Below are 14970 nucleotides of genomic sequence, written 5' to 3'. Positions count from 1 at the left end.
GAACTGGATTGCTGGGCTGTTGCCCTGTAATTTCTTTTAAAGAACATATTCCTCCTTTACAAACCGACCCATAGGCGGAGGTGCCAAGTGTTTCCTGGCCACCTTGGCAACAGACGTGTCCCATTTAACAGCTCTTTATTAAAACCCACATGCTGTTCCGCTGCACCTGTTACTATGGGGAGATTAGACTCTTTAGGGAGATTAGATTACTATAGAGAGATTAGATCCTGACAGGCCAATGCTACCATCACATAATTGATATAAGTAAGGGCAGGAGAGGCAGCACAATAGGCCTGGAAGATTAGCTGGCACAACTGGAAGAGAGAAAACAGAATTCAAAGGGAAAAAACGCAAATCTACAACAGCAGATAAAATGAGAGATAATAATAAAGGACATCTGTAAATAACAAAACCAGCAATTCCTACATTCATTTGTGACATAAACAAATTCTGATTGCTGCCAAAATTACATCTATGCACAGCACCAATATGTTACTTAGGTTTTTGCCCACATTTAATAGTTTATACTCATCTGCATGGCAACAGTCTGATACATGACTTTTCTGATTATGTATTGCCACCATATTGCGCATCATTTTCCAAACACTCACATCAGTCCCTTCCCTATTCCCCAGCACAGAAATACACACACATTGGCTGGAGATAATTTTTGTCAAAAGACAATTAAACTACCAGTAAGCTATGGACTGTTCAAAAGCCAATTAAATATCCCATATACAAAGAATCGAAATACCTACTATACCATCAAACTGCTCCTTTAAACGCTCTACCTCTGGTACAGCTTCCTTTCTACTCCCACTATCTGCTGGTGACCCTCTAGGGTCTGTTCTTAGCCCTTTGCTTTTATGACAATACATCTCTAATCTTAGGGATCTCTACATCCTCCTCTCATCTGTACAAACGCATGTGACCAACTTTATAACGGTTATCTCCACATTCATTTCCCAACAATACCTAAAGCTCATCGTTTTGCCTCTTTCCAGATTCACCACAAACCCACAAACATAACAATAACACCACAATTTCCTAAATCTCCCAAGCATAGGTGTCACACTAGACTCTGCTTTATTCCAAACATCCAGTCTCTCTCCCAATCATGTCACCTCCACATTCCAAATACTGTCTTTACGTACCCAAAATACTAAAAGTATAAAGGAAAGGAAAATGTTGGGAAAAAGTGGAACGCAGCACAGGTCATTGAAGAACGTGTTCTCAATTTAAGGAATTCAAAAAAATGTATATAAAGATTAAATATTTAATTGAGAAAGTTCCATGGTATATAACGTGGTAACTAAGGTGCTCTCATGGAGTAATAATAATAATTTTATTTATATAGCGCTTTTCTCCTAAAGGACTCAAAGTGCTTTACATTTGCCTTTACAGTATAAAACACAAAATAAGCTTAAACAAGGGACATTAGTGACATGCTTGGGTGAAGAGTCGTCTTGAGTCTATTTTTGAAGGATTCTAGAGTGGAGACCTCTCGAACTGTGCGGGGAAGTGAGTTCCATAAGGTTGGAGCCACAAAACTGAAAGCTCGACCCCCAGACGAATTCTGGGAGATTCTAGGTACTGTTAGTAGCCCTTCGTCAACGGATCGCAGTACTCGTGTGGGACGGTAAGGAATCAGAAGCTGCTTTAGGTACCTTGGGCCATGGTCATGTAGGGCTTTGTAAGTTAGTAATCCAATCTTGAAAACAATTTGCCATCTGACCGGCAGCCAGTGAAGGGAGTAGAGAGTGGGTGTTATGTGGCTGGAACGGGGCTGGTTGGTTAATAGCCTGGCAGCTGTGTTTTGTACAATCTGCAAGCAGTGCAATTCTTTTGCTGGGAGTCCAAAGTAGATGGCGTTGCAGTAGTCTAGGCGTGATGATATAAATGCATGTATGACTTTAGGCAGATGATCTGAGGGAATTAAGTGCTTGATTCTGACTATGTTCCTCAGATGAAAGAATGAGGATTTGATTGTGGCTGATACCTGATGTTTAAGTGTAAAGCCACTATCCAGGACAACCAAGATTCTGCACATGTTCAGTGTTTTGTAATTCTGATCCCCCAAGCGCAAGTCCTGTTTATTTGGCTATGCTGTAGCCTTGACTTGCGACCTATCATAAGGACCTCTGTTTTATCAGGGTTCAGTCGCAGCCAACTGGCACTCATACACTCCTGAAGCTCAGCTACGTAGCAATTAAGGGTTGTTATGGGGTCCTTTGTACCGGGAGCAAAGGACAGGTACAGTTGTGTATCATCTGCATAGCAGTGGTAGACCAGGTCATGACGTCTGATTATTTCACCCAATGGGAGCATGTATACTGAAAAAAGCATGGGAGATTTTATAGAACCCTGTGGGACACCGCATGGAAGTGGCACTGGTGATGAAGAGTCAGAAATGATTTGAACCAGCTAAAGACTGTGCCATCCAGTCCACAGAAATTTTTCAGGTCCTCAATTAGAATCCTGTGGTCCACAGTATCAAATGCTGCTCAGAGATCCAGAAGGATTAAGATTGAACAATCACCCCTGTCTCTTGCCATCAGAAGATCATTAAGCACACATACCAGAGCTGTTTCAGTGCTATGTCTTCTCCTGAATCCTGACTGGAATGGATCATAAATATCATGGGTAGACAGGCGGGTTTCCAGTTGCATTGCCACCACTTTCTTAATGACCTTTCCTAGAAAGGAAGGTTTGATACTGGTCTATAGTTGGTCATGCAGTCGGGGTCTAAATTAGGTTTTGTAAGCAGTGGTAAATAGCTATACTTAGGAGTTATCTTTCCTCTTTCTTTTTCTCTATGTTTGAGGCACACTTAGTCATGTATGATTTTTTTGAAATGAACTTTTATTAATTAATTAATAAAATTATGAATGGAACTTGACAAAAAATGAAGAAAAAACAAGTTATGGTTGTAAGGTCCTTGCAAATTGGAAAAGTACACCATATAATATAGCATGTACCACTTATATAAGTCCCAAAAAAATCTGTAAGGTTAAAATCACTTAGTAATGCCGTTAATTGCACTTTGTAATGTAAATGGAGTATGTTCACACACTCTCTATTAGTAATGGAAGGTAAATAAATAAATATTTAATTATCTTAAATTATATTATATCAGAGTTGGCAGCAATAAGAAGTGCTGGTGCAATACAATACATACATTATGTACAAACAAACAACATGGTTGCACACGAGAAAATTAACAATATTATTTCTATATTGTTCTGCTATTACCTATCTACTGAATCCAATGCATAGAGCGAACGATATTATGTCAATCAGAAAAACAGCAATACTACTTATTAAAGTGCTAGTGCAATTCAATCCATCTATTATGTACAAGAAGCAACGTGATGCCACATAACGGAAAAAAAAATAAAAAAATAATTTAAGCATATAAATGTTAAATCCAAAGTGCTAGGTGCAAAAATTCAAAAAGCAACTGAAAAATGGAAAGTATACATTCTATACACTCACGAGTGTTACTGTTTGAACAAGTATCACACAGGTTTCCTCCATAAATATATTGGATCTTATGATGTGGTATCTTATGCTATTGGTGAATATAAATCTAAAAAGGTGAATTTACAATAAATATAAACACAAATGTCATCAATTCATGGATAAATAAATCACTGCGTCAATTATATCAATAGTAAGAATGCATTAACACCACGGACCTCTCAGTTCTAAAATTGCGACCTATAATAGATTGAGGCGTCCCTCAGTATATGTCAAACATAATGATAGTATCCCCTAATAGAAAGTGCTGAAGATCAGACAATAGTAACTGTGTACTTAGCAGAACAGGGATCTGCTTTTGTCAGTCTTACTTAGTGTATTGGACTGGGAATGAGAGTCCCTGTCCAAACGCATAGTGAAGAAACAAAAGAGTACTTTCTCTGCTGTCAGTGCGGGCAATGTACTCTACCTGTTACCGCAGCATTGCAGGGCTGAAAGTACATAGGTGGTAACTGATGGGAGTCTAGTGAGGTAAGAGAGAAAATAGTACCTGTCAACACAACAGCGGGGAGGGGGTATGAGTGCCTGGAACTGGGGTCCGTGGTGTATGGAGTCCCTGTGCGCACAGGAACTCCATACACCAGGTCCGTGGTGTTACTGCATTCTTACTATTGATATAATTGATGCAGTGATTTATTTATTCATGAATTGATTACATTTGTGTTTATATTTATTGTAAATTCACCTTTTTAGATTTATATTCACCAATAGCATAAGATACCACATCATAAGATAACATCCCCCATATTCAGTATCCACATAATCCTCTACTTTATCCATCCCTATCCTCCCCCTCTTGTCTCCTCCACTTGCTGTTCCCCCTATTTTCTCTCATAAGTCTGCTTTCCAACCTTCTGCTTCTTTCCCCTACCTTTCCTGTTCCTCCACTCTCAACCACCTCCCTCCCTCCATGGCCTTGCTACCCTACCACTAAGCCCCATTCCCTCCTGGTTCTGCCTGTCACCTCCAGGGCTGCCAAGAGAAATTCTGGGCCCGGATACAGCAACATCCTGTGGGACCACAGTATGTTGGGCATGGCTGCACCCACTCACAGGAGCATGGCATAGCACCCAGCAGCTGGGACTAAAGTATTCACTACTGTATTAGGATGGCAGGACAGTCCCATAATAGCTGCATTTTTAGAAGGATGTATTTAGATGCTAAAATACAACACACAAAAATTAAAGTGCTACAACTTTATTTTGTATATCTCTCAAGTAAATAACACAAACAAAATCTATTTTCTGTCATAGAGATAGATGAATGAAGGACTTAATTTTGTCATAACATCAGGTCATCTTAAACACACACATTCCGCAGCACATATCCTAATCCACTGCTCCATGCTCCTTCCTCACTATCTACCCCATCTGTGTCGTCCCTGTCTGTCTGCCCCCCCACCTTTAGAATGTAAGCTCTCACGAGCAGGGCCCTTGTCCCTCACGTGCTTCTCCTATCCCTACTTATAGTATTATTTACTCCAAACTCCCCTATTTGCACACATGTATAAACCATGTCCTTGTCCTGCATTGTTTAGTATTACGATTAACTGTTTTTCTCGTGTGCGCATTTATGTACTGTGTAAGGCGCTGCGGAACCTTTGTGGCACCATATAAAAGATAATAATAATAATAATAATAATAATAAAATCCAATATATTTAGGAAACCTGTTTGATACTTGTCCAAACAGTGACACTCGTGAGTGTACAGAAGGTATACTTTCCACTTTTCAATTGCTTTATGAATTTTTGCACCTAGCACTTTGGATTTAACATTTATATGCTTAAATTAATTTTCTTTTTTTTTCCCGTTATGTGGCATCACGTTGCTTCTTGTACATAATAGATGGATTAAATTGCACTAGCACTTTAATAATTAGTATTGCTGTTTTTCTGATTGACATACTATCGTTCACTCTATACATTGGATTCAGTAGATAGGTAACAGCAGAACAAAATAGAAATAATATTGTGTTCATTTTCTTGTGTGCAACCATGTTGTTTGTTTGTACATAATATATGTATTGTATTGCACCAGCACTTCTTATTGCTGCCAACTTTGATATAATATAATTTGTTAAGATAATTAAATATTTATTTGTTTACCTTCCATTACTAATAGAGAGTGTGTGAACATACTCCATTTACATTACAAAGTGCAATTAAAGGCATTACTAAGTGATTTTAACTTTACTTTTTGAACAACCCTCATAAGGCCAAAAAAATCTGTAATGTCTAAATGCTCATAACTCTGAAATAATATGCAATATTTATTTGAAACATTGTCATTTTGTAGTTTAATATGTCTGCTAGAAATGTGTATTTTTGTTTAGGTAGTCCAAGAAATACCATGGAATCCAAGATGAAACACAGAGCCGTCATCGATTTTCTTGAAAAAGAAGGCTGCAGTGCTACAGAAATCCACAGAAGACTGAAAAAAGTGTATGGTGAGCGTACAATTGACTAAAAGCAATGTCAGAAGATGGATGAAATGTTTTTAATTGGGATAATCGTCCATGTGCGACAAACCTCGTGGTGGCAGACCACTGCAGTGACAGCAGAGAACCGACACAAAGTCGATGCCATGATTCAGAAAGACCGTTGTGTGACCATCAGAGATGTCAGTGATGAACTTAAATGTAGCCATGGCACTGTAAAAACACTAATCAATGATTTGGGTTATCGTAAAGTGTGTGCTAAATGGGTTCCAAAGCAATTAACCAGGGATCATAAGGCCCAGAGGGTAGAATTGTGCAATGACCTTTTGACCAACTTTGAAGCCAATCCTGAGACTTTTTGGAAAATGTCATTAAAGGAGATGAGACCTGGGTATTCCTTTATGACCTAGAGGCCCAATCAAAGCAATGGAAACACCCAAGTTCACCTAGGCCAAAAAAGTTTAAATCACAGCGATCCGTAAACAAAGTCATGGCCACATTCTTCTGGGATTGCCGAGGTGTTATTTTCATCGATTACTTGGAACCAAACCAATCAGTCAACAGTGATCGATACATTATTACACTTAAAAAGCTGAAAGAAGTCATCCGCAAAAAAAGGTCAACAATTCCACTGTCAAATGTCATCTTACACGACAATGCCAGACCTCACACTTCGATGGCAACATCTGCGGCCATTGCCAAAATGGGGTGGGCAATACTGCCACATCCACCATACAGTCCTGATTTGGCCCCTTCTGACTTTCATCTGTTTGGCCCTCTCAAATACTGTCTCCAGGGTCAACATTTTGAAGACATAGAGGTTGTTAAAAACGCCATACGTTCCTGGGTTAAACACCAACCACTGGAATTTTACAAAGTGGATTCACAGCTTGGGTTGAGAGGTGGAGAAAATGTTTGAGGGCAGATGGTGAATTTTTTGAGTAGAGTCATTCTGTTACTAAGACTTCAATGTATTTTACAGCAAATTTTCAAATCTGTATCTATAATAAAATTTGAGTTGTGAGCATTTAGGCATTACTTTTTGAACAACCCTCGTATATAAGTGGTACATGCTATATCGTGTACTTTTCCTATTTTTCAAGGACCTTACAACCATAATTTGTCTTTTCTTCATTTTTTGTCAAGTTCCATTCATAATTTTATTCATTAATTAATAAAAGTTATTTAAAAAAAAAAAAAAAAATCATACGTGGCTAAGTGTGCCTCAAACACAGGAGTTATCTTTCCTTTTTATTTTTCTCTGAGTACCCAAGATGCCACCAAAACTCATATTCATTCTTTCATCATCTCCCACCTTGACTACTGCAATCTCCTCCTGCTAACTGGCATTCCCCTCACCCATCTATCTCCAACAGCTTAAACATCGGAACTATCGATGCACATCGGACAGTCACGCAGCATGTAAGTCAGGTTTGGCTAGCCTGCAAACTCTGCAGCTCTATTGACACGCAGAGAGCTCTCCTGCTGCAAAGGCGATTACAATGGCTAATTTAGGCACGCCCATGAAACGTTGTTCAAACAGTCAGACACACCTGCGTTTTTCTAACCACCACCACCCCCTATTAGAAGCCCGGAAAGCTGTATTAGTAAAGGCAATGCAATCACTGCGCAGTGCGGCGTTAGCGCATGCACAAACAATCGCTCATTCTCTGAAAATATCGGCATTGCGTCCGTTTCTGAATCAGGCCCTTAGTGTCCTGGAAACTTGCAATATTTTGCTATCTAGTTAATTACTAAGTCCAATATGGCTGCCTGTCTGATCCTTTCGTGGGTAGGATGAACCAAAACTGATGATTCTGAAGCTCTCTTCTACTTTGTATTTCATATTTTGCATTCACCCAATGTAAACTATTTTAGTGCACTCAAAATAGCGCTATGTAAAAACACATTATTATAATTATCATCATCATTAAGTGATAATAGATAACTTTCCTATTGGTGAACTGGATTATTTTACAGAAATGACTAAATAACTCCAAAGTTGCAGATTAAACAGCACAGAGAAGAAGAAGAACACATTACCACCTCTAAGTCTATAACATGCTCTTAAATAGTGTGTGGGACAAATCTGGAGATATTAATATGATAGGAAGCCTACACAGAGTTATACAGGCACACTCTCCCCAAGTTACATCAATTACAATCTTAGCTCTCAAATATTTCATTTTTGTTGCTATGTAGATCTTGTATCTGTGTTGGTTATCTGTCAAATGTATACCTCTATATACACAGTGCTACTTAAAAAAAAATAAAAAAACATGCACATAAATAGACTGTATTTTATATATTTTATCTGACACTGGAAAGCTCTTCTACCCATGGAAGTGGCAGAAGATTTTACATGCTCTAATTACTTGTCCTAAACATAGCCAGCCTATTGGGGTTAAAACTACAGTGTTCTAAAGCATTCCTTATAGATGGTGAGACTTTTTTAAATTGCAGAAAAAGGTAATCACTCACAGTAGCATTTGTCTGCAACACGTAATCAGCTTCCATTTTGAGGAGTCGAGAATTGGTATCATCGAGCAGCTCCTGGATGTTCTCTGTGTGTTTCTTCTGGAGCTCAAACTTTTCCTGTTCCATGTCTGCCACCGCATTGTGGAGCTATGGGATTTTAAAAATGCATTCAATTTTATTTATGCTCTGTTTACAATTCTCCACCAACATTGTGCAGGTGTTTCTTATATTTAACAACCAAGAATTGTCCCAAACCTGGATTCATTTTAACTCCTTTTTTTTGTAAATGCTGTGGATTTTAAGGGAACTCTTCTGCCAAAAATATAAGATCTAATGTGGGGCTATATAGGTGAGCAGACAAATTTAAACAATGAGATCATATACAACGCAGGCTGGTGATTATGGGAGATTATGAAAAGGTACCTCTTCTAGAGGTACCTTTTTAGCTATTACACATTACCTTTTTCTCCCATTCATTCTTCAGTGTCTCTGCACTCTGGTCACACAACTTCTTCAGCTCCAGGATCTGGGCTTCCTTTGTCTCTCGGATAAGCTGGGACTCTCGCAGAAGGGTCTGAACTGTTGTCAGATTACATTATACAAATCAGCATTCAGTAAAAACACAGGAAAGATAAGATGAAATCATAAAGACCAATTGGGTGGGAGATGTATGTAATGGGTGGTGGACACATGATATCCCATATACAAAGAATCAAAATACCTACTATATAATCAAAGTGCTCCTTTAAAGTCTCTACCTCTGGCACATCTTCCTCTCTACTCCCACTATCTGCTGGTGACCTACTAGGGTCTGTTCTTGACCCTTTGCTTTTATGACAATACACCTTCCTACAAATATCCCAATAACACCACAATTTCCTAAATCTCCCAAGCCTAGGTGTCGCACTAGACTCTGCTTTATTTCAAACATCCAGTCTCTCTCCTAGTCCTGTCACCTCCACGTTCCAAATACTGCCTTTTCTTACCCAATGCTACCAAAACTCCTATCCATTCTCTCATCATCTCCCACCTTGATTACTGCAACCTCCTGCTATCTGGCATTCCCCTCACCCATCTATCTCCACAGCAAACCATCTTAAATGCATCTACAAGACTGAGATTCCTCTTTCATTGCACCGCAAGACCCTACACTGTCTCCCCATGTCCCATAGAATCCAATTCTAATTACCCACCCTTACCTATAAAGTCTTTAACAACAACACTCCTTCATACATACGAAAACTCATTTCAAAATACACACCCTCTTAAATCTACCTCTGACTTACGCCTTACCTTTGGGGAAAAAACCTCTCACTCACACCTTCAAGATTTTTCCTGTACTTGAGAAATTGTCATTCCCAGGCAAACTCTCCCACAACCATCAAATCATGTTTACAGTATTTATTTGACTTTACCCTACTTCCATCTACAGATGTATCCTTATACACTGTTGCTGCAGTGACACCGAACAGACCTTCTCAGCGTTACAGGTCCCGTGCAACTACCCTTGCACTGAGCGTCTACTCTGCCTGAAATGCACCATAGTAACAATCAGATGAGACAAACCGCATCATGAGACTGCACTGATTAATTTCATATGCAACACTTGTAGCATGTGACCTGGAGCGCTAAGAGGGACTGCTTGGGGTGACTGCAGCAATAGTGTATGAGGACACATCTATACAACACTCAACTATGGTTTGCTGTCACTAATCATGGTGAAGGTTGTAATCCAAGAATACCAAAAAATCCATCCGACTGTGTTCTAGATTATCATACTTACAAACCAGGGGAATTCAATTGCTCATGATAATATTTTGTGCGGTACACATGGGACTTTACCGCAATTTTTTTTTTCGGGCAATTCAATCAACCCCCGTTTTTACTGCACGAAAAGTTCCCCTGTTTTGGGTGAAAACACAGAGGATGTGGGATAAGTTCCCAGATCCATGTGTTTTCGCGATTGTAGTCTCCTCTCCTCTAGGAAGAGGGTGCAATCACACTGATCATAGAGCCCCTTCTCCTCAGCGCTGTATTTTTTTTCCTACAGGGGCATGTCCACGTCTCCCTCTATTAGGCCATGCCCCTGATAAGTCCCAAGGCTTTAATTAGCCGCCGGTAAAGTACCGCGGCTAATTAAATTCTATCTCTAAGTTTAAACTATCTATGAAAATTTGCCTCTTACTTTATTAGAACATATCTGCAATGATACTGTCCTCCATAACCCCACTCAGGGGATAGAAGCGGAGTGACTGTGACCGTGTCCTTTTTCCCATGCCCTTTGTTTTAAACATTTGCTCTGGTGCTGCAAAGCATTGAGGAAGGGGCATTGCTTCCTACTGGCCAGGGGAGCTGGCTGGTGGTGAGGCTCCGTCGCCATTCGGCAGTGCCACCAGCACCCAGTTCTGTCTGTCAAAAGTCTATGAATCTGCTGCTCAGTCAGAAGCAACAGTGCCGGACGACGAAGGTGTCTGTTTACTAACGGAGGAGGGTACCAGTCCGTTACTTTGCCAGGGGCACTCGGGCCTCTAGATACACCCCTGCAGTGAGGCACCTTTCAAATCAGCTGCAGTACTAATCATACCCTTCTTTTCAAGCTTCCTAACTGTCTCCTCAGATTCATCCTGTTTTTTCCTGTAGAGAGCCTTCAATTCCTCTATCTCATTGTTCTTCCGGTCCAAAATCTGTGGGGAAACATTGCCATCATCTATAGTCCTATAATACATCCAAGTTGGCAAACATGCAATATTTAGGGCGGAGAATGCGTAAAATAATCCATGTATGTTACAGAGATAAGAATGTGGATGCATAGTCAGTCTTGTTCAGGTGATGGCAGCAGAATAGCTAACACACTGCACTAGATAAGGGCTCATGTGAATATATTACACATGAAATATAGGGTTCAGGGACAGTTCTCTATTGACAATTATTTTAATGTAATCATCAGCATTGTTTCTTTGTAAGGCACGACAACAGTCAGCACTACAGGAAAGTCACAACAATAAATGATACAAAATACAAATCATACATTTTAAAACTACATATTGTACAAGTTGGCTGCACATTCTGGAGGCCAGTGGCGTAACTACAGCCCCCGCGGTGGCTTGGGGGCGCGGAGTCTTGTGGGGCGAGGTGGCTGCAGATTCCATGCGGACTGGCCGTCCGCATGACATCTGCAGAAAACAGCCCTCCCAAAATGGCCACCGCCTAGGAGGAGACATATGCTAGAGTTCCTACTAGACCTCTAGCATCTGTTAGTCACCCAGGCAGGGCGGTAGTGTGGACGGCACATAAGTGCCGTCCGCACTACATTACTAACAACAAACACACAGCCGCCGGCGTCGGCAGCTGTGTGTTATTTTTAGCAGCCGATGAGAGTCTGTCAGACTCTCATCGGCTGCTGCGCCCACTGTGGGAGTCGGGCTTCCGGCTCCTGCAGTGCGTGATGGGACAGACGTCATGACGTCTCTCCCATCAAGCAGAGCGGGCCTGCCCGGGAGGACGCTGCACGGATGTGCATGCCGGAGCGGGGATCAAGGTAAGCGGAGTTTTATTTTCTTTGTGTGTGTGTTTCTGGCCGGGTGGGGGGCACTGCTGGGGGGACTACCACTAAGGGCACTGCTGGGGGGGAGGGGAGGACGGACTACTACTAAGGGCACTGGGGGGGGGAGGGGAGGACGGACTACTGCTAAGGGCACTGGGGGGGGGGACTACTACCACTAAGGGCACTAGGGGGGACTACTACTACTACTAAGGGTACTGCTGGGGGGGACTACTACTACTAAGGGCAGTGCTGGGGGGGAGGACTACTACTAAGGGCACTGCTGGGGGGGAGTACTACTAAGGGCACTGCTGGGGGGTTAGGACTGGGGACACTATATAAGTGGGTCTACTACTGGGGGCATTATGTAAGGGGCACTGCATAGGGGGACCACTACCTGGGGCCCCTGCATAGGGGGGGGGGGGCGTCAGAAAATTTTTTGGCAGGGGGGAGCAAAATTTATAGTTACGCCACTGCTGGAGGCAACTATGAGCTGAATGAATATTCCTATAGACTGTAAGCTTGAAGCAAGCCCTTGTACTGCTGTGTCTGTCTGTTAATACCCAGTCTTGTTTATCACTGTGTTAGCCCATAATTGTAAATGGAATTGCAGGCTATATAAGTAAATGTTAATACATACTCATGATGTATCACTTAGACATGTCGCTATTTTCCATGGAACTAATAGACTAAGCACTTGTTTGAGCCCAAAAACTGGCGTTTACAGTAGTATGCAACAGATAGAATTGCAGATTTATATTCATATAATGACATTAGGCTGATTTACAGACGTAACACACAGCAACCAATTTTCTTTCATTAAAGTAAACTGTACAGCCATATGGCTACAAATATATGTACACAATTGTGTATCTAGACATTCTTGTCTTTATAACCCTTGCCTGGGATAAGACAGAAGTTCTCATATAACTCTCTCCAGGTAGCGTCCCATGACTCTGCGTTTAGAGAAGAATCACTTTCAAGCTCTGAGGCTTCTCCCCACCTGACCAAATATTAACATCCGCCAGCAGAGCCTTTGATGTGTCACTATGTGGTGTCAACTGTGTGGAGGCAGCCAGGCCTATATTAAGCTCACTCATCTGTTACTGCAGGATACTACTGGTATTAGTATCTGCTTTAACAGTTTACAAAGACATAAACTGAATTTTTATACAGGAAATGTGGGGGCTGGGTTCAATCTAAAATATATTAGACGGCGTATCATTCCAGAGACTATCATCCATAGCAGTGAAAACCTATGGACTCTTAAAGCATTATCCTAAGACGCTGGTTATGTTTGTCTGATAATATCATAGTTATCGGTTTACAGTAACCATACACATCACTGATATTATCCATAGATACCTTAAAAGACATGTGTCCCCAATGTTGGGCATTCTCTCTTTTGCAGTTATTATGGCAATCAAGCATAAAACTACATTGGACTTTGACAGCTTTAGTCCAGTAGAAGATTATGTCCATGGTTGAAAATGAAGAGTGTATGCTTCTCGCAGCCACATTACAGCCCTGTGTACAGCTAATTACGCCTCTTAAGCTGGCCATACACTAGTACGACCAGTATAAGATAAGATTCATCTTATGATTTCCCTTGAAAACCCTGGCAGTCCCTGCCGCACGATTTTGTGCTTTTGACACACGATGTTCATACAATCATTCGCAGTAATGCATCGTGCGCCCAACTGTCCAAGCGGCATAATTTGTTAATGAACCACTGAACCATCAATGCACCTGTGTTTATTTTATTAAAGACAGATGCATGCATCACAGATCTCCCTCACCCGTACGTGCATCAGTCTTTTTTTTTTATTTTAACAAATGTCGCTGCTCGGTCGGATGCACGATGCATTGCATGCTGAAATACACGGCACGATCAGCATATGATTACGACTGATAACATGGGCTGCACGTCTGATCAGACAATACGTTTTAAGAGGGCTGGAGCGCTCATCGGATCGTATCCTACCTTAAAAACGACACAATTTCCACACGTCGTATATCGGCCCCAATCACACCAGTGTATGGCCAGCATGACAGTCACATTACAACACTTTGTATACATCTCTTACAAACACACCTCTCTGACAGTCACACTACAACATTGTGTACACAGACACATTACAAAGCTGTATACATCTTTCTTACAGTTAAATTAAAACAGCGTAAACTATATTACTGTATATACTACATCATTGTATACACATCTGATTTATACTACTATATAACATTGTGTACTTCTTTTTTACAGTCACAATACAACTTTATTTACACCTCTCCCACCTTCTGTACATCAGTATCGTGTTTCTGCTGCAACTTGAGCTTCTCTTCGTGAAATCTTGCCTCCATGCCCTTGATTTTCATGTCCATCTACAAAAACAGAACAGTTACAACAAGGTGGTAACATGGAATCATCATACAGAGGACAGTGTAGTTTACAAGATCTACAATAACATCATCTCTGGTTCAGCCGATAGACACAGTGAGATTAACTATTGTTGCTACTGCCATCACTACTCCTCAAAGGTGATCTTCTCTGACTTTTTATTGACAGAAACTGACACAGAACATGGGGAACAAGTCACCTGGCTCTTATTCCAGGTGTGAGCATGATACTAATGAAAAACACTGGGCTATTCAGAATTACTCCAAAGCTACAAGCAGGCAAGCAACAGCCTATTCTAGAACCAGAAGATGTCTTTTCGGTTAAGATGGTAAAGGATCGTCACGATTGCCAGCACCTGACTAGTTCATGTCTCCACCTTTCACTATGCCCAATCTAAACATATCATACCACTGGAAGCTGCGAAGAAATGGCAGTCACCAATGGTATAGTAGCCACATTCATTATCCCTACCAGCACCTACAATTGTTATCCGGCTGACCTATGTATCAAGTGTTCCCTACACCCTTTTAGGGTGTACAGATGTGTCCTCACTCGTCTTTGCCGCAGTCATG

General features: G+C 41.0%; 1 protein-coding gene across 3 annotated transcripts in view; it reads right to left on the bottom strand.

Moving 5' to 3' along the window:
* CEP112 (centrosomal protein 112) overlaps window positions 1-14970 on the bottom strand; it is a 561355-nt gene that overhangs the window by 352535 nt on the left and 193850 nt on the right. For all 3 annotated transcript variants that reach the window (XM_088467969.1, XM_088467982.1, XM_088467976.1), the window contains exons 9-12: window positions 14296-14382; window positions 11041-11140; window positions 8917-9035; window positions 8460-8603 (exon numbers count right to left, since the gene is read on the bottom strand). In XM_088467969.1, coding sequence (XP_088324095.1) covers window positions 8460-8603; window positions 8917-9035; window positions 11041-11140; window positions 14296-14382 — 450 coding nt within the window. The remainder of the gene's footprint in view (window positions 1-8459; window positions 8604-8916; window positions 9036-11040; window positions 11141-14295; window positions 14383-14970) is intronic.

This window comes from Taudactylus pleione, unplaced genomic scaffold (assembly GCF_031769625.1).
Source record: "Taudactylus pleione unplaced genomic scaffold, aTauple2 ptg000012l, whole genome shotgun sequence".
In the NCBI taxonomy this organism is placed as follows: domain Eukaryota; kingdom Metazoa; phylum Chordata; class Amphibia; order Anura; family Myobatrachidae; genus Taudactylus; species Taudactylus pleione.
The sequence above is the reverse complement of the archived record's forward strand: the minus strand, read 5'-3'. Positions and strand labels throughout refer to the sequence as shown.